This window comes from Callorhinchus milii, unplaced genomic scaffold, assembly GCF_018977255.1.
Source record: "Callorhinchus milii isolate IMCB2004 unplaced genomic scaffold, IMCB_Cmil_1.0 Scaffold4, whole genome shotgun sequence".
Classification (NCBI taxonomy): Eukaryota; Metazoa; Chordata; class Chondrichthyes; order Chimaeriformes; family Callorhinchidae; genus Callorhinchus; species Callorhinchus milii.
The window spans coordinates 77,857,096-77,878,047 of record NW_024704745.1 but is presented as its reverse complement, the minus strand read 5'-3'; the positions used below and the strand labels follow the sequence as shown (position 1 = coordinate 77,878,047).

Below are 20,952 nucleotides of genomic sequence, written 5' to 3'. Positions count from 1 at the left end.
TTCCATAACAAACAGAGATTCCCTCCCACGTGGGTATTTTTTCCGACCACGGTTTTCTATTGAGTTTAAAATACAAGTGGGTTTCGTGGACTGTCTCTTTTTCTTTTAAAAAAAAGTCTTTTCACGGGTTGCCAGAAACGCCTTAATTGATTCTAATTAGCTGTGAGACGAGAATATGCTTCAGTCTAGGTTGCTGTTGTCTAACTCTTGCTTTTCTTCATGCAACTATTTTATAATCGAGGCTTTTCTGACTATCGATGGACCTGTGAATAGTTAACTGTAATCGCTGCTGGATCGAAACCTAGAATGCAGTAAGTAAAATCAACGAGATCAGTAGCTGTTGTTGTTCTTCATAATGCTCAGAGTACTTCAATTGATAACACTGCAGTTACATTGCCAACTATGTACACGTTTCCAATTTTTTCCTTCCACTGGATTCACAGATAAAAAAAAACTTTAACGGAACCAAACCAAACCCCCCCAAAAACGTTGTTTCGTCCCAGCTAGAATCTTTTCTGACAGCATCCAGCGATGCCTGTGTGGCATGTCAATGAAAAAAAAGTCTTCATTGGTTCAGGCAGCAGTTTAAAGGTAGAGGTAAGCAACCCAATAGACGAGATTAAATAGCAAAAACGACGTGGGAAAAAACACCCGTGAATATGTGTCTAATTTCAAGATGTCTATGTGGATTCTTCCTTTCCGCCACAATCCTGATCTACATTCCTCGTAGCAGCAGAAGAAACTCTGACAGTCTTTACCATCCAGGCATTCGTACACACAAGCATCTTCAAACTCCTGCCAGTACATAGAATTGTTAATGGTTATGACTGCGGAGGTGGGGCCCACATTCAGCACAGAATAGTTCTGGAATTTCTGAAAGAAAATCACATCAAAAATACCGTAAGCAGAACAAAAAAACATTGTCAAATCGTGGGCATGATATTTCATTTACCATCCAGATCAGCGACTGTAATTACTTGCTCTGATAATGGGAGAAAATCCCATTCTAAGGAAGGAATTTTCAAACTTTCTACGCTTAACAGAAAGTGGCAATATCACCCTCTACGAATTTGTAATAAATTATAAAGCTGATATGAATCTGTTTGGACACTCTTCCTCAGACTCACACGCAGACTTTCTCTCTCTGTCTGTCAAACCCCGGGTTCTCAGTCTCTTCTTTTCGCCCACAAAATATACAGTCAATCAATCCACTTTACAGTATATTCTGTGATGAGGGCAGGGGGGTAAGCAGGGAGGTCGAATGCACCGTCGAAGGGGAGGGTCTTGAGATGGGTCTTGAAGAAGACAAGGGACGGGGCGAGGCGGAGGGACTGTGGGATGGAGTTCCAGAGGGTGGGGGCTGAATGGCAGAAGGCCCACTCACCAGCGGTGGTGCAAGCGAAGCAGGGGACTTGAAGCAGGTCGGAGCCCGCTGAGCGGAGGGAGCGGGCAGGATGTTAGGGAGTGAAGAGGTCGCAGACTTAGTGGGGAGCAAGACCATGGAGGGCTTTGAAAGTGAGGACCAAGGTCTTGAATTTTATCCTTATTTGATGGGAAGCCGGGTGAGTCGGACGAGGATGGGGTGATAGGGTCATGGAGCCTGGTGCGGGAGAGGCCACGGGCTACAGAGATCTGGATGATCTGCAGTCTATGAAGAGAGGAGTTGGGAAGGCCGACAAGCAAGGAGTTTGCATAGTCAGGTCTGGATGTTATGAATGTGTGGATAGATTTCCCATAGAGGAAGTGAAGGCAGATTGCGTCAACAAATTCAAGAGGAAATTAGATTGCATTTGGTGAAGGAATCATCTGAGACAAATTGTCAGACAGCCAGGGCAGAGAGGAGCAAGGAGAATAATCCACACTTCTAATGGATTGAACTACAAGGACAGACTAGTATGCCCGGGCTCTTCAGCTTTGAAAAGAGACGCCTCAAGGGATACTTTATGTTAAATGGGTTTGAAGAAGTAATTACAGATAAATGCTTTTAAAATATGTCAAGACAGTGGGATAGGTTTAGGATTATAAAAGGCAATTACATGACCGACACGTAGAAATATTTCTCTACACATAGGATAATTAATGACAAACAGATTATTAGGAAGGATGGTTGAGGCCAGGATTCCAGACTCATTTAAGAAACAGCTTGATCCCATAATGGGATGATGCTCGGTTAGTTCTTGGAAAATGAGATTAAATTGGCCAAAGATCTTTCTTCAATTTGTAATATCCCTGATGGCGATTTCTTATCCTATGCATTCATGCGTTTCTATGCGCGGGTGGAAGATAAATGTGTGCAGTCTCAATACCCTGACAAACAGTGTTTGCTCAGGATTCAAATTAAAAGCTGTTCTCAAGTGCAGAGAGATAATTATGTTGGTTTTGCAAGTGAGGACAAGATGTGCTCTTCCAACCATACGATTTGTGCAAAATAGTACATGTCGGAATACCTGGCCAGCGGTTCATCCACCAGAGCCTAAAGCCGCTGAGGAAGTGCTTCTTAGAGGTGGCTCATTTGCACCTGCCTTGTGAATCTGACACAGCACCAAGGAATCAATACTGAAGGATTCAGAACAGCTTTGCAATCACAGCGGGGTGACTGCACTCTTGAGAAAGTGGAACATTGAGGTATCAATTTGTCAACTTCCCTCTCACTGGTTTCCAACTTTTTAAATCTTGTTCTGCATTATTCAACTTGTTCCAGTTTCTTTCTCGCTTTCTGTGTCTTACTTGTGATCTGTTTTTTTTTCTGAGCTCCGCTATTAATATGAAGAAGTTGGATCTTTGACACCACCTTAGATCATTAAAGACTTGCAAGAATCTTGTCTATCTATCCTTGGCTCTGTCACTTCCCGTTACTAACTTAACTGCCCAATACTAAAAAGGTTTTTTTTTGGAACTTAGATGGAAAGACATCCTTCCCATAAAGTGCCACATATTATTGCAAATAATAGTAATCCTTGCATTTGATACAGCACCTTATCACATCTTTGAGACGTCTCAAAGCGCTTCACAGAGTATACTGTAAAGTGAATTGACTGTATATTTTGTGGGTGAAATACAGCAGCGAATTGCACACAGAAGTGTCCCACAAACAGTCGTGGATTGAGTGCAAATTATTATTATTATTTTTGAATGGATTACTACCCCCGGAAAAGTGATCCATCAATCGACTAATAACCGGGTTCCTACTTAATGCTCGGTAAACAGAGGCATGTGGAGTAAGGAAACTTGCCCAAGGTATCGCCCTGCCAGGAATCAAACCCGGGTCTCACTTGCGAGGCGAGAGCTCTAACCACTGAGTTACCAGACTCCAAACTGAACCTATTCTGGCCAATTAGATCTTAAGAGCTGTTGGTTCTTTAGTTAAAGCTCAAGAGTGTCGACAAATGGCATTTGTAAACTGGAATTTGAAGCATTTTTATTCTTTCAACTCATGATTGACAGTGACAGTTTGCAGTTTGCCAACGGGCAATTTCTCAAAGGCCCAAAAGTTCCACAAATGGGCCAGAAAGTAAAATCCTGGCCAAAACTATTGGGGTTGCTCTTGGTATTTCCATTATTATAGTATTTCCATTTTGCTCTTAGGCATTTGCTCAAGGATTTTACTTACATTGCTTAGGCATTTTAATGCTTGAAATATAGGAGTAAAAATTGCAAAGTTATGTCAAACTTGCATAAAATATAAACTCTTCAACAGGACTTGGGCAGATAATTTATACGATTTATACAGATCCAACTTTTGCGAGTTTTACTGTATAAAAGATGTTACATGGGACAATGTGAACTCAGAACAATATCTCACATAAAGCAAGGCAGCAGTTCAAGGTTAAGTACAAGTACAAAGCACAGGTGTGGGGTTTCATTGGGCAATTTTACGAAAGACACCAGATATTTTTCTTTAGATTGAAGGCAAGTGAGTTGAGACTAATTACCACGTAGTGGAATAAAATTTGCAGCATTTCACAACACGTTTCCTATGTTAACCTGTAGCTCAGTGGTTAGAGCACTCGCTTTGCAAGCGAGGTACCTGGGTTCAATTCCAGGCAGAGGGCGAAACCTTGGGCAAGTTTCCTTACTCCACACAGAGCCTAATAATAATCCCTACAAAACCCCAAACAATAATAAATTGGTCATTTTCAATCCACGACTGTTTGTGGGACATTGCTGTGCTCAATTGGCTGCCGCGTTCGCCCACAATTATACAGTCAATTCACTTTACAGTCTATTCTGTGAAGCGTTTTGAGACGTTGAGAATACGTGAAAAGCGCTCTATCAAATGCAATGATTATTATTATTATTATTATTAACGAACACAAGGCAAATGTTAAGGAACGCCACAATCCATTCTTACTTTGCCCAGGTGTTAATCTGACCTGACCTGACAGTCAGGCTCAGTTGCCCACTCCTGTGGGCTAGCATTCAAAGCATTTACCCCCTACATCTTCTGATGTTCTGCTGTTATTGAGGCAGATTATCAGGGTTAAAAAAAAAATGAAACAACAGACCATTTTAAAAATAAATTGGTGGAACAGGATCGATCGGCTGATTGACCCACCGCCTCCTGTTCCTTTGGTCTTAAACTTACCGACTTTTTCTTTTTTGTACAAGTGGGTTTCTTGCAGCAAGTGTAGTAATTGAGTGCGGCGTACTCCATTAAAGCCGCAAAGACAAACAAGAAGCACACGGTGACGAATAAATCCATGGCGGTGACGTAGGAGACCTTCGGGAGCGACTTTCTTGCGATGCTGCTGAGGGTTGTCATGGTCAATACTGTGGTGATACCTGTTTCAACAAGAGAGATTGGTGCAAATGAATGCACTTTGGAATTTGTTTTCGATCCACTTTGTAAAGTGCACGTTTTGATGTTAGTCACATAGAAAATACAATATCACAAAATGCAACCAGACCGGCCTTTAATTAGGTTTGATAGTGAAAACACACACACACACACAAAACCCTTTCTTATCATCCTGACTTCTCCACAGCAGTTTGGGCTGAAGTCAGGTATGTTCCCCATTGATTAATCTTTCCCTACTGATGACCGAAATGCTTCTCTGCGTGAAGGATGTGGTATAATCCAAATTGTAGTTGTATTTGCTACTCCCAGTGATTAGAATTTTCTACTGAAAAGAATCCCAGTGTAATTTAATCCCATTTTAGTTGATGGGTGGCAATCATGGGGGGCCGAACCCAAAATGATGGATCATGGAGAACACAATTGGCTTCAGGCCAAATCCAAGTCAAAGGGAGGGGAGCAGAATGGACACTTAAATGCCTCTCAACTAAACACAGGTTGGGATTGCATATTTTAGCAATGATAAATGTCGTGTCACACACTGAATTTTCCATCCCAAAGAAACAGTTTCAGACGGGAATGGAACATTGGTCGATGAAGACTCCATTTTCATAAAGATTCTGTGTTGTGAACTCTTTGTCGAACTTCCACCGTAGCGTGCTGCCCATGTAAATATACAGCAGGAGTGTGTCAATACTGTGCCATACAAAGACATAATTACCACGTGCTGCATTGCAAAATATCTTTCTCTTTTTTTCTCAACAATAATGGCTATATTTACACGAACAAATATTGAAAACTACTTTGCGATGCAGATAGATAATGATGGTGTTATATAAGTAAGGTCAGGATGTGTGTTTAGACAACACAACATAAGTAAAATAGTACAGTTCAGTATAGACTTGCTGGCTAACGTTTCAGCTACCATCATCTAAAGCGCTGGAAAAACTGCTAACTGGAGGTGGCTCATTTGCAGCTGCCCTTGTGAGCTTGGAAATTGTACTTGGAAATCAATACTGAGCTATCAAAAGAAATTTTACAATCACTGCAGTGTGACAATGTTCTCGACTGTAGAAAACGGCCATCAGGTCTCCTGCTAGTTTCCAACTTCTTTGAAGATACATATGCCACCTATTAGTGTTGGTGGGTGAGCCTTCAGTCACTTTGCCCCCGACCTGTACAATTCCCTGTCTCTGTCCCTTTGCCTCGACCCCTCTCGATCTATCTTCAAATCTCATCTTAAAACCTACACCTCTTGAAACCTGCCTCAGATCATTCCCTCTAGCTTTACCACCGTGAAGCTTTCCAAGATATTGTCCTGTAAGTCATATCAATGCAAGTTGTTTAAGTTTCATAAGACAATAACACATACACGTCCGTCAGGTGCCCAGCCAGCTGTCACATGCTTTGAGACATCCTTCCCGGCACGAAAGGTACTATATAAATGTGAGTTGTATTGTATCACGTCATAATACAGTAAACACGGATAACTTATCCCTGGCTTAACTCGTGACTATCACTTGAGTCGTTCTGCCATCAATATCCTGTCCGCTTCCCATTGAAACGATTATCAAGGGACATTGCTTTACTTGTCAATCCGTTTAACATGTAACTGGTCACATTGTAGAGATTCTTGTCAAGTGCTTCTAGTGTAAAAATTTGAAGGCGCGTTTGAAGAGGAGGGTCTTGAGACGGGCCTTGAAGGAGGCAAGGGACGGAGTGAGGCGAAGGGACTGTGGGATGGAGTTCCAAAGGGTGGGGGCAGAGAAGCTGACCGCTGACTGCTGATGGTGGGGTGGGCCGGGCGGGGGACATGGAGCAGGCAAGGACGAGCATTTTGAACTCTAAACCCTAATAGACTAGTGGCTTCTGCGTTAGTCACAAGCACTCATCAGAAGTTGCATGCACACATGCTCAGATATGGTGTCTGTGGCGAGTTGGTGCTGGATGAGCGAGTGAGCGAGAGAGCGAGAGAAGACGGCGCTGAGCAACCTGAGAGCATAAGGTGAGGACCTATGGCTAACTTGTCACATTGGATAATTCGTGCCTCTACCCTTTTCCCTCGGAATGACGAGTCATCTGGAGTTTACTGAAAACAAAGGTAATTGATGAGGTAAAAAGGGAATGAGTCTTCTTTCCTCCAGTTGAGGAACTCAGCACATGAGGACATAATCTTAAAATGATCGTAAAGTTGAATAAAAGTGAAAACAGCAGACACTTCATCTCATAAAGGCCTGTGAGAATGTGGATGCGATTCCCCACATGGCCATAGCTAGAAAATCAATTGAGGGGGAAGAGTAGTTTAAGAGATAAATCAAACCTTTCCATGAGAAGTAAAGTTATCAAGGGCTATTAGAAAGATAAAGAGCTGTCGTGATCTAATATAGTGGCAGAGCCTGTGGGTGAACAGTCAAATTCTGATTCTATCTTCGTTAATTAATATATTTGTGCTTTAACTAAGCCAGGGTGATTCAACTGATTCATTCAAGGTGATTTATTCTGCATACCTGCCAATCCATGGACTGTAGGATTTTAGTCCCTATGTGAGGAAAACTCCATAGTCTAAAATAAATAATAATAATTTTATCTTTCAATCCATGACTGTTTGTGGGATGCTGTGTTTCGCCCACAAAATATACGGTCAATTCACTTTACAGTATATTCTGTGAAGCGCTTTGAGACGTCTCAAAGACGTGATAAGGCGCTGTATCAAATGCGAGGATTATTATTATTATTATGGGGATCAGAGATCGTGCTCGTCTGTTTTCAGGGTGATTGAGAGTGCATTTGTAGTATGGGACTAAACCATGATTTGAATGTAAGCACAAACTACACACTTTCATTCAAATTGCAGTTCTGTCATCTCACATTGCACCTATTTGCCTTGCATTAAAAGGCCCTAAAATTTTTGAATCATCACTGAAGTGCTTTATTTTAAATCGTCATATAATAATAATAATCCTTGCACTTGATACAGGGCCTTATCACGTCTTCGAGGCACTCAAAAGCCCTTCACAGAATATACTGTGAAGTGAATTCACTGTGTATTTTGCGGGGACCAATTGTGCACAGCAGTGTCCCACAAACAGTCATGGGTTGAGGGACCCAATTATTATTAGTAGTAGTTTTTTTTGAACAGATTATTACTACTATTGTTAAGAATGGTACCCAGAAGAAACTTGCGCTTTTATAGTGCCCATCACATTTAAGGAGGCTTAATAGCAGTGAGATTTGATGTCGATCCGGAAAGAGAGCAGAGGTGGTCAAAGAGGAAAGTCTTCGGGTGTGATTTGAAGATGGGCACTAAGGGGGCAAAATGAGGGATTGAGGTAGGGAGTTCCAGAGATTGAGGGCATTGTGGATGAAAGAATGGCCGCCAGTGGTGGAGTGGAGAAGATCTGGGATATACAGAGCACTTGAGGCAGCGAGCGAAGGCAGTGAGTGGTGGAGTGGGGTGTGAGAAGATTGGAGAGGTAGGGAATGCCAGAGTGGAGTGATTTGAAAGTGAGAGTGAGGTTCTTGGCAAGAACTGGGATGATGGAGCCTGGCATGGGTGAAAACATTTGGACTTTGTTTATGGTGAACGTGGGGAGACTGGTGAAGAGTGGATTGGGAAAATCAAGGCGGGAAGTGACAAAAACAGTAGCTTTGGATGAGAAGGGCGAAAGCTGTCGATGTGGCAGAGTTTCATGGGATCTGTTAATGTCAACCTGACTGGGGTGATGGAACCATCTGAAGTATGGCACTTCCAACAATTCAGTGCTCTCATAGCAGTGTATTGGGTTGTAAACCTAATCTGTGAGCATTCACTAAAGTTAGTAGGCAAACAAACACTGCCTGACAGTATCATTCTGAAAAATAAATGAGTCTGTAATCCATCAGTGCAGAGATCAATCCACATTTGATGTTACAAACATTTGACTGTCTTTCAAATGAAAATCCAGTTAAACCCTTAAACACCAGAAGGTCCAAGGTAATTCTTCCAAAGCAATTAATCACTAGATCATAAGAGAGGTTCGAATCAAGAAGGTCGTTCACCCCATTTGTTCTCATCCTTGCAGACCTAGAGTGCTATCTTTCCTATCACAGCACCAAGCTGCTTCTTTTCAAATGAGCCCAGAGTCCTAGCCTTCCTGGTGACTTGTTTGACATTAATTCCCCTCTCAATAAAGGAATAAGTGGTTTCTGTCCCATAAAATGCCCTTTGACACCCTAAACCCTATTTAGGAACCTGGTTGTTAGTCGATTGGCAGATCGTTTTTCCGGGGGTGATAATCCTTTCAAAATAAATAAAAATAATTTGGTCACTCAATCCACGGCTGTTTGTGGGACACTGCTGTGCGCAATTGGCTGCTGCGTTTCGCCCACAAAATATACAGTCAATTCCCTTTACAGTTTATTCTGTGAAGCGCTTTGATCTTTTGGGATGTCCTCTCGACATGAAAGGCGCTGTACAAATGTAATTTGTTGTTGTTGTTGTCTCGAAAACGTGTTAAGGTGCTGTACCAAATGCAAGGATTATTATTTGTTATGATTAAACCTGTGTCCTCTAATTCTCCTGTTTTGATGAATCTGAAAGTATTAAATGCCAATGCATTTAAAATATTCCTTGTTGCTCTCCTCAGCACTATCTCTAGAGCCCAGGAGTCCCCTTAATATTGTGGCGAGCAGAATGCCTTACATACTCAATGTTATTCAGCTTACCCCTTGCCAAGCTCTATCCCCGTCATATCCTTCTAATTAATACCTTTAGGGTATCTGGTTGGAAATGGAATCGAGGATTGTAGGAACAGATACACTTAGAGTGTTTTATCATTCGGTAGTTAATTTTTTTGTCACCTGAGTGATAACCGTAATGGGATTCATGTATGCTAAACCTCTAAAATGATCAAATTGAGCGTGAAAAACAATAGTATTGAGCTCTGGGAACATTGGAGATATATTGCCAAGCAAGGCAGCTGTTGAACAATGATTAATGTTGGATAAAACGCCAATTGGCCGTTGGTAAGACCATATATTCACAACCATCTTCCTTCTCTCTCTGTCCTGATTCCACATTCCCTACCTTCCCTCTCCCTGCTCAGTTTAATACTCTCTCTTTCTCTCTGTCTCTCCTTAGCCTCACTGATGATACTTCCACCTACCCTTCTGCTTCTGACAGTCTCGTGAAAAGCAGCATTGCAATCACACAGCAGTTTAATCTTGATGCTCTTTGTACTGTGGATAAGGTTGACTGATGAATTTTCTATTCTTTTCAACTGAGTACTGCAGTCTGCTGTATTAAATCAACACATGGAAAGCCTAAACCACCAGCTGACTAGAGATATGAGGCAGGTGGTGAATATTATGTTCAAAAGTTCTTATTCTTCAATCAATCGAACCTCTTTAGTATTTGGGAATTTAATTTGCACTTGTGTCACATGTCGATTAGTGGCTCGTCTCCCAGTGATCAAATCCAGTTGAGCAAAATTCATTAAATTAGGTGTAGTTTGATAAAAACATTAACTTTGGTGGAATTAACATGAAAATTGGCATTCATGACTTCATGACACAAGGCATTTACCATCTGTGATGCCCTTTTCCACAACAAGTTGATTAATTTCCATTTTTTTATAATCCTCTCCAGAGCCATTCCAGGCCAGATGTTCAGTCTGGTTTTACTGAATGAACCCATCTGGTTTTACAAACGCCACTAAAAATAAGTACAACAGTGAAAACTGACATGCAGTGTGATAACTATAATCATCATAATAATCCTTGCATTTGATATAGCGCCTTATCCCGTCGTTGAGATTTATTTTTTGAAGGAATTATTAACCCCCAGGAAAGCGATCCGACAATTGACTAACAAACGGGTTCCTACTTACTGCAAGGTAAACAGCAACAACAACAAAATGACATTTGTATAGCGCCTTTCACGTCGAGAGGACGTCCCAAGGCGCTGGACAGACAGAGTTACGGACCCGAGCTGGGGGTTGGTGAGAGTGGAGGGCAGTGGGGGAAGTATGGAGATCGAAAGCACGGTCGAAGAGGTGGGTCTTGAGATGGGTCCTGAAGGTGGTAAGGGAAAGGGCGAGGCGGAGGGACTGCGGGCTGGAGTTCCAGAGAGTGGGCACAGAGTGGCAGAAGGCCCGCCTGCCAATAGTGGGGCGAGCAAGGCGGGAGACGTAATCTGAGGCGGGTGGAGTAAGGAAATTTACCCAATATTTCACCCTACTGGGGAATCGAACCCGAGTCATCCCGCTTGGGAGGCGAGTGGTCTTGCCACTAAACTGCAGGATTTTATATTTTAGACTCTCGCTGAGATCAGGGAACTCAGCACAGAGAGCACAGAACCAGAGTTTCCTGGTCTGTATGGTTCAGCCACTCCCTGGATAAATTTGCTGAGCCATCAGGAATGCCCCAAAGCTTATATCTTAAAGGTCAACTTATCCAAAGCAAATGAACTACAGCTTGTTCTGCTGCTGGCAGCAGACGCATTGTCACTGATTCTGAACTAACAACTCAAGCGTGGCAGGATGTGAAATAAGGTCACTCCTGATAATTGGACTGTCTGCAAAAGAAAATTCAATCACCAGTTCACACTGAAGCCTGACGCAAAAATATGGGGTTGCCAGGCCTACGAAACTATGTGAAATTAGGTCTATCACCAGCAGTGTCTCACGTACATTTTTTGTAGTTTAGGAGCTAGGAATATATCTGCTTGCTTATTATAAATAGCAGGATGGTCCAATGTTTTGGCTGCTGAGGGCCATTGCCGGATTCGAGAAATTTCTGCGGACTGCATAAGCAATATTTTTGGGTTTCCCTTCCGGAACATTAATCCATAAGAATCATAAGTTGTGATTAAATTGGGCAACTGCATTACTTATTTTCACTGTGTGTCTGCATCTCTCTTTCTCTATCTGTGTGTCTCTATCTCTCACTCTCTTTACGTGTGTGTCTCTCTCTATCTCTCTCTCTGTATGCGTGGATCTCTGTATCTATCTCTCTCTCTGTGTATCACTCTCCCTGTTTCTCTGTATCTTTCATCCTGTATCCCTCTCTCTCTGTTTGTGTATCCCTCTCTGTGTCTGCGTGTGTCTCGTGATACCGGTTTAAGAGTGATTGATAGGTTCTGCTGTCTGTGCCACTGTTTTTCTGACAGAGTCAGACCGAGTGTGGGACTGTGTTCGCGGGCTGGAAAAAATCATCTCCTGGCCACCAGTTGGATTATCCTGACATACAGGATAAGTTTTACTAAAATTCACATACAGTTTGATCTTAAAATCAGAGCTCGGCCATTTAGAAGTGAAATCAGGGGGTAGTTTTTCACCCAATGTGTAGTGGAAATCTGGAACTCTCTCCCCCAAAACGATGTGGATGCTGAATCCATTCACATCTTCAAGACTGCGGTAGATAGATATTTGTTAGGTCAGGGTATTAAGGGATATGGGGCAAGGATGGGTAATGGGCTGAATAGCCCACTCCCATTTCTATGTTTCTATGTATGTGATATAACTAAGTTAAAGATCAGTTTGACTCTTTTTTTAAAAAATGCAAATGTACGAAAACACTAACGTAGGAACATAATATAATAAAATCCTTGCATTTGATATAGAGCCTTATCACGCCAGTGATACATCTCAGAGCTCTTCACAGAATATACTGTCAAGTGATTTGACTGTATATTTTGTGGGTGAACAAAAATATAAATATATAATAAAGATATTATTAAATATGAAATATTAAATGTATAATAAAGATACGACTGTTTGTGGGACATTGCTGTGCGCAATTGGCTGCCGCATTTCGTCCACAAATACACAGTCAATTCACTTTACAGTATAGTCTGTGAAGCGCTTTGAGATGTCTAGAAGACATGAAAAGCGCTATATCAAATGCTACATCAAATGCAGAATATATATTTTCCAAAGATCAACGCAGTGATATACGGAACTGAAAAAGATTGTTATGTTCTCTCTATCCCAAAGTTCAAAAAATAAATCCGACATTACTTTGTTCTCATATCTTTCAATCGATTTCTTCACCACACATAGCAATCTAATTCCCTCTTGAATTTGCTGACACAATCAGCCTGCACCACGTCTTTGGGTAGTCCATTCCATGTACTCCCCACTCTCTGCATGAAGTGATTTGAGTTTGATTGTATGTTGGATTTCTGATTTTAAGTCTGTGTTCTCTTGTTAATTTTTTTTGCCCACTGAAGCATCACAATCTTAAATCAAAATTTATACAGGAAACTATCTCCGCACTTGTCAGTTTCTATCTGTTATGGTCTGTGGGGTGTGGTTTAAATCTGCTGGTTCAAAGCAACTTGGGAACAAATGTTTTGTGCAGGACTTCCCCCTTCCCTCCCCGGCCCTCCACAGAATATACTGTAAAATGAATTGACTGTATATTTTGTGGGCAAAATACAGCAGCCAATTAATCGCGCACCGCAGCGTCCCACAAACAGTAGTGGATTAAGTTACCAATATTTTTTTAATTAATTGATTCTCTTGAAGGGTTTATTACCTTACATAAATCTTTTTTGAAGGGATCATAGGAATGGAAGTGGTATGAGATAGGGGCAGAAGTGGGCAAATGCGGCAAAGGTGATGAAAAGCAGTTTTGGTCACAGACTAGCCGCGAGGAAGAAATGAGAGCCGGGGATTGAACCAAGGTTGCGCATTGAATGGCCAGGGAGGATGAGTTCAGAGCCAGAAGTGAGGAGACATCAGGGGGAGCCGGGGTGGATTTGGCCTGTTGGAATTCAGGCAGAATTTACCCAGTTTCATAGCAATAGAATATATTTCTTGATTCACGCCAACTCCAACAACTTCACACGGAGGAAGGGAACTACTGTAAGGGGGAAATTTGGTATGCAATTATTTGCAATAAGCATTTTATGTCAATCGAATCACGTATCAATTTTATTTGTGTTAGTGTTTGACAAGTGAAATAGCAATGACCTTTGCAGTCAACTCTGTTCCCCAACATGTCAATGTGGAGCAGAGGATTCCAAACCTCAATATCAAGGCGACCTCTACTGTATACACGGTGTCCGGTCTTTTGTTTGTTTGCTTTCAAATTATAATAATTCAAATTAAGACGACGTTTCAGAAGGTTTAAAAATGTAAGACTGCAGCACTTTTGAGAATGATTCAATTCAATCTCAAGACCCTCCTGTTCGACCGTGCCTTCGGTCACCCTCCACCCCCCACCTCTCCCAGCTCGGGTCCAAATCCCCGACTGTCCAGTACTCCCGACATGAAAGGCCCTTTACCAGTTTAATTTTGTGTTGTATCGTTATCATAACTGTTAACTGTTGAGTATTAAGTATTATCCAGAACTTACCCAGTGCTGTCCTGGCTGGTGTTGCATCTTTCTTAATCCAAAACGATACCCATGACAGGACGACTGTCAATATGCACGGTATATAGGTTTGAATCGTGAAGTATCCCATTCTTCGACTTAAGTCAAAGTACACCGTCATGACGACATACTCTCCTGTGGAAAAGGGGAAAAAAAACAATGCTGCTGAAGTCATTTTTAATTTTTCATCTGCAGAATGGATAATAATAATCCTTGCATTTGATATAGCGCTTTTCACGTCTTCGAGACGTCTCAAAGCGCTTCACAGAATATACTGTAAAGTGAATTGATTGTATATTTGCGGGTAAGACACAGCAGCCAATTGCGTACAGCAGTGTCCCACAAACAGTCGTGGATTGAAGTGACCAGTTTATTATTGTACTTTTTTTCTTGAGGGATTATTATCAGGCGTGTAGAGTAAGGAAATTTTTGCCAGGGTTTTGCCCTGCTGGGAATCAATCCCTTGCTTGCGAGGTAAGTGCTCGAACCACTGAGCTACAGGACTCCATAATGCAAAATTATCTCATTATAAACTGATGCATAATTAGGATCCACATGACAAGGTAATAACAGCAACACCAGGCAGCCAGAGATCGATCAAACATGTATATACAAATGTAATTTGTTGTTTGGTTTTATACTAACCTACAGGAACTCAAACTAGATCACGTTGGATCCAACGTGACATGCATTTGTTTACTGCTATTAGTGACATCTTTACCCAGTTACTGTCTCTAAAATGGCGCAGAATTGTGGAAACTTGAGTTTCAGATGAACTAATCTGGAAGACAGGTCCGTGTAAGAACTGTAAGAATCTGGGCTCCAAATCAAGGCTGGATTTAAGAATATCCTACAATTCAATGTGATCTTAATCGTTGAAGCAAAAACGTTTTTCAGACCGGGTTGGATTTTAGGTGTCTGTTGTGAATCGCTGATGTAAAACTATAATCTAATAAGAATAATCTTTGCGTTTGCACCTTTGCACACCGGCTAGAGTTCTGAGACGCTACCTGGCGTGGAGGGTGCTATCTAAGTGCAAGTTGTTGTTGTACATCACCTTTCTCGTCAAGAGGATATCTCAAAGGGTTTATCGGCAAAGTTCGAGTCCATTTGCACATAAAAATATTTCATAAACAGCTGTGAAGTGAATGACCAAATTTATCTGAGGGATTGTTGGCCAGGACACTGGGAGAGAGACGATCCCTTCACTTTTCCAAAGGTGCCGTTAACGTCCGCTTGAGGCCGGAACTGTGTTTCATATCTCACCTGAAGGCTGACACATCCGGCAATGCAACACAGCCCTAGTACATTTGGAGACGGTTCTGACCAAGGATCGTGGACCTGAAATGTTGACTCACTTTCCTTTCTCCATAGATGCTGCCTGACCTGCTGAGTGTGCCCAGCGACTTCTGTTTTTATTTCAGATTTCCAGCATCTGCAGTGTTTTGTCTTTTGTTGTAGATATACGTAATGGCCATTTTTACCTGAGGTTCTTAAAGTACAACATTTGATGTGTTGGGGTAGTCAACAACAACAACTTGCATTTATATAGCGCCCTTCACGTGGGGAAGTATCCATTGTTTTCAACTTGGTCTGAGATTTCTTCTTCGAGTAACAAACTAGAAAAGATAGATAATGTTTCCTTCCCAGTATTTCAGATTCCCCACTACACATTGTCTCCACACAAGTTTAAGGCCAGCAATACGTACAAGTCTTTTCAAATATAACCATTTTTAGGACTAAGAAGGAGTTTTTAAGACAGGTGTTTGATTAGGGCAGCAACATGTTTAAAACTGTCATCAACATCTTGAAGACAGTTGCACACTCAAAGGACTTCAACAACATTGTTCAATGAAGAACATATTTCAGTTTGGGTAGAAATTACTGGAATTAATAATAATAATAATACTGGAATTAATAATAATAATTTATTATAGCAGCTTATCACATCTTCTAGTCCTCTCAAAGTGTTTCACAGAATATACTGTGAAGTGAATTGACTGTATGTTTTGTGGGCAAAACGCAGCAGCCAATTGCGCACAGCAATGTCCCACAAACAGTTGTGGATCAAGTGAACATATTATTATTATTTTTTTTTTGAAGGAATTATTACCTCTGGAAAAGGTGGCAGTAGTTGTGGACTTCATCAATGAGTTCTTACATCGGTTTAAACAGGAATCAATATCCTTTACATTTGTAGACAGTGATCTATAGCTTCCAGTTGTTAATAAGGAGCTGTTACTGTTGTGTACTCAGTCTCTATCTAATCTGAAATGTTAGATCTCCTTAAAAATGTATTACAACACTGGGAATAGTAAATTCTCACACAAGCTGTAGATTTTTCAACGTTTGTATGCTTGAGACATAAACCCAGAAGGTATTTTGCACTGAAATTATTTTCTAGCTGAGTATCCCTAATCCATAGACAAGAAAAACATGACATGGATGAATTGGACATAGTTTAGTGTGTTAGAGTGCTAAGGGTAAGTGGGTTATGATATACAGTGGTATGATAATAAGTATGTTGCACAACGTAGTTCATTCTTCAAATAAACACCTATTTTGTTTCTCTATCTCCTTTGCTGCTCTAGTTCTTTGTCATCCACAACCTTCAATTGCAATCATAAAAGGACACTTTTATGATGTTGAGAATCACACAATCTTAATCCTGTTTATCGTTTTGTTTGATTACAAGGTATTTCTGTGGCAGGCTCACTTTGATTTCAATTCACATTAATCAAGGACCTGTGTAGGGAAGATGTTAGTATATCGGCTTGGTTTGATTGGCTTCCATTGTGCTAAATGCAATCTCACCTACATATATAATTTAACATTTCTTGGAACAATATCGGCTATTCGATAAGCAGAGAGACATGGTGAGAGACAGTGACGTGGGCTTTGTGGTGTAAAGAAGGAAGGGAACGCTTTTCCGGGGGTAATAATTAATTCCAATTTTTAAAAAAATGGTCACTCAACCCACGACGGCTTGTGGGACGCGGCTGTGCACAATTGGCTGCCACGTTTCACTCCCAAAATATGGTCAATTCACTTTACAGTGTATTCTGTGGAGATCTTTGGGACGTCTTGAAGACATGATAAGGCGCTATCTCAAATGCAAGGATTGTTGTTTATGTAGTGGTGTATTTTATGAGGTAGTGGCAATAATGGAGTTCTGGCTCAAATAACAACAACAAGATTACATTTGTATAGCGGCTTTCACGTTGGGAGGACGTCCCAAGGCGCTGGACAGAGTACAGCATTTCAGACCCGAGCTGGGGTCAGGTGGGGAGAAGGGAGGGGAGGGGAAGTGGGGTGGCTGATGGCATGGTCGAAGAGGAGGGTCTTGAGGCAGGACTTGAAGGAGGCTAAGGAGGGGGCGAGGCGGAGTGAGTGGGGATGGAATTCCAGAGGTTGGGGGCAGAGTGGCTGAAGGCTCTCCCGCCAATGGTGGGGCGGGTGGGTTGGGGGACGTGGAGCAGCCAGAGCCGGCTGAGCGGAGAGAACAGGCGGGTTGGTAGGGGGTTAGGAAGTTGCAGAGGTAGGGTGGGGCGAGGCCATGGAGGGCTTTGTAGGTGAGGACCAGGATCTTGAACTGGATCCTCTGAAGGATAGGGAGCCAATGGAGTCGGGCAGGAACAGGAGCTGAATTTTCCTGGCTACAATGTATTCAGGAGGGATAGGAAAGGAAAAAAAGGAGGGGTGGTGGCAATATTGATTAAAGACATGGTTACGGCCCTGGAAAGGAACGATGTGCTAGAGGGTCCAAAACAGATTTTATTTGGTTAGAGTTAAGGAGCAGAAAAAGAGCTGTTACTCTGTCAGGTGTATAATATAATAGGCCACCAAATAGCGGGAAGGAGATAGACGAGCAAATCTGCAAGCAGATTTCAGAAAGATGTAAAACTAACATAGTGATAATGGGGAACTTCAATTATCCTAACACAGACTGACAAAATAACAGTGTAAAGGCAACGAGGGGGAAAGGATTCCTGAAATGTCTGCAGGATAACTTTCTGTGACAGGATGTTTCTAGTCCAACGAGGAAGGAAGCAGTGCTGGATCTAGTTCTGGGGAGTGAAGTGGGACAAGTGGAGCAGGTTTCAGTAGGAGACCATCTGGACAACAGTGATCACAACATCATTAGGTTTAGAGTTCTTATGGAAAGGGCCAAGGAGCAATCAAAGGTGAAGATACTCAACTAGAAGAGGCCTAATTTCAGTGAGTTAAAAAGGCACTTAGCCAACGTGGACTGGAAAGAAAGATTGGCAGCTAAACAGCTAACGAGCAATAGGAAGCCTTCAAGGAAGAGATAGGTCGGGGACAAAACAAATACATTCCCACAAAGCTGTTAAAAAAGCGTACAGCATACTAGACTTTATAAATAGGGGCCCAGAATACAAAAGTCAGGAAGTTATGATGAACCATTATAAAACACTGGCTAGGCCTCAGCGAGAGTACTGTGTTGAGTCTGGGTACCACACTTATTAAAAAGGATGTCAAAGCACTGGAGAAGGTGCAAATGAGATTTACCAGGATGGTAGTGGGAATGAGCGACTTCAGTGATCAGGAGAGGCTAGAGAAGCTGGGATTATTCTCCGTGGAGCAGAGAAGGTTAAAAGGAGACTTAATAGAAGTTTTCAAAATTATGAGAGGATTCCATAGGATGAAAAAGGAGAAACTATTTCCACTGGCGGGTGGGTCGGTAACCCGAGGACACCGATTTAAAATAGTTGTTAAAAGGAACGGAGGGGAGGTGAGGAGAAATTTTTTCACACAGCGAGTTGTTCGGATCTGGAATGCATTGCCTGAAAGGGTGGTGGAAGTCGATTCGACAACAAGAATTAGATAATCATTTGGGGAGGCTATGGGGAGAGCGCGGGGGAGTGAGATTGATTTGGATAGCTCTTTTCGAAGAGCCGACACAGACACGATGGGCTGAATGGCCTCCTTCTGAGCTGTATGATTCTATGATTTTTACTGTCCATTCGGGCACAATAATAATGTGACTACACTTTACAGTAATTCTTGTGAAGGGCTTTAAAATGCTCTCCTGACATGAAAGGGAGTTTCTCCCAGTGTCCTGGCCAACACACCCCAAATTAAAATTGGTCATTTGTACCACATTGCTGTGCGCAACTAATCTGTCAGAATCAAGCCAGCCCTCTGTGGGAATCTGAGAAGACTGGTTCCTCGAGCCAGGGATAGCCACAGTATTTCATGGCACTGCTGATGACAGCACAGCTAACCTGGCTCAGGAAGGGCAGACTGAGATAATAATAATCCTTGCAGCTAAAATAGTAGAGACCAAGGTTTGATCCTGTGACTTTCTGGCCTTTGTGGTCCAGTCCTGTGTCCTTACCCAAGAGGCAAAGTTTATAAACTTAATCCATCCCCCAAAACTTCAGGCTTTCTTAGCTTTGGAGTCAGCGAGAAATTCAAACCAGTCAACATGAAAAACTATTATTTCACTGCTTTGAAATACAACATGACTGCTTGAATCAACTGGATGTTAAATATGAAATGGATAACAAATGTGGGAACTGTTAGACTGGAGAAACAAGTGGGGAATTATTCCAGTGGATTTAAACAACAAAAAGAAAACAACTAAGCAGTACTTTGAGACTGCACTGAACACCGACACGCTGGTTTATTGAAACTGACGCACTAAAAATCGTATTTCATGCCAGAAAGACTACGGAATGGAAAATCAAGGGAGGAATTATGATTCGTGACAAGGAGAATTTATTCAATATGGATCAAAGAGATCAAATAAATCCTGTGTGGCTAGACAATAACAGGCCAACTACACATAGCCATGGGAACAGTTAAGATGAATTGTTAATCCCCTGTACTAATTACAGTCCTACCCGTTTATGCTCACATCACAGGGACTGACTGAGTTTTGTCGACATAAGCGGGTTTTGACATAAATGACCAAAGCACTCATTGTGGTTACAGTATTCATTGACTGGAATGACATGGAAACGTGATTTGAGAATGCTGGAGGATAAATTAGAAGCATTTATTTACATGCATTTTGTATAAAATACTGTAAGTAGAATTGCTGTACTATTTAAGACTACACTGCCGCATAACCGACACTTGTTCTTTTCAGATTAGTCATAAAAATGCTAGTAATATTAATAATCCTTGCATTTGGCAATAATTTGATCACTCGATCCACCACTGTTTGTGGGACGCTGCTGTGTGCAATTGGCTGCTGTGTTATACCCACAAAGTATATAGTCAATTCACTTTACAGTATATTCTGGGAAGCTCTTTGAGACGTCTCGAAGACGTGATAAGGCGCTGTATGAAATGCAAGGATTATTATTTTCTACAGTGGTACAGTGCCTTGAAATGCTTTGCCTCATCAGGCAAAGCAATTCAAGCACTTCCAGCTTGTCCAACTGCTTAGCTGATTTAGTTTGATGGCTCTGATTGAGCAATAAATGTCTTTGCAAGTCACGTGCTGAATCCTGTCATCATTGGTCTCTTCATCATTGTTTTCAGGTTCGTCAGCTTCTTTGAAGGCTGTCCTGTTGACCATTCTTTACTGAGGTGATGATATTTTCATCTGTTAGTGCTGCAGTACATTGCTCATTCACAGCTACGTTTGCAGCAAGGTCTATGAACCCTTCTTTTTGCAAACCAAGACCTTCATACGGCACCTGATTGTCGGAGTCTTCTTTGCCACCACAGGTATCAGCTGTGAATCGATGGAATCCATGGATGTCATCAACTTGTGGGTTACAGAAAAACGCATGAAAAAGCAACTCACTTGACAGTATATTCTGTGA

The 20,952-nt window shown here is 41.8% G+C and overlaps 1 protein-coding gene across 3 annotated transcripts in view; it reads right to left on the bottom strand.

Annotated features, from left to right (window-relative positions):
- Positions 1-585: 585 nt before the first annotated feature.
- LOC103177225 (gamma-aminobutyric acid type A receptor subunit gamma3) overlaps positions 586-20,952 on the bottom strand; it is a 189,809-nt gene continuing 169,442 nt past the window's right edge. Inside the window, exons 7-12 of one of the 3 annotated variants that reach the window (XM_042334260.1) lie at positions 14,135-14,287; positions 13,033-13,038; positions 10,088-10,096; positions 8,525-8,557; positions 4,586-4,782; positions 586-864 (exon numbers count right to left, since the gene is read on the bottom strand). In XM_042334260.1, the coding sequence (XP_042190194.1) occupies positions 586-864; positions 4,586-4,782; positions 8,525-8,557; positions 10,088-10,096; positions 13,033-13,038; positions 14,135-14,287 (677 nt within the window). Of the gene's footprint in view, positions 874-4,585; positions 4,783-8,524; positions 8,558-10,087; positions 10,097-13,032; positions 13,039-14,134; positions 14,288-20,952 lie in introns of all 3 variants that reach the window. The other 2 variants (XM_042334258.1, XM_042334259.1) reach the window with 2 other exon arrangements.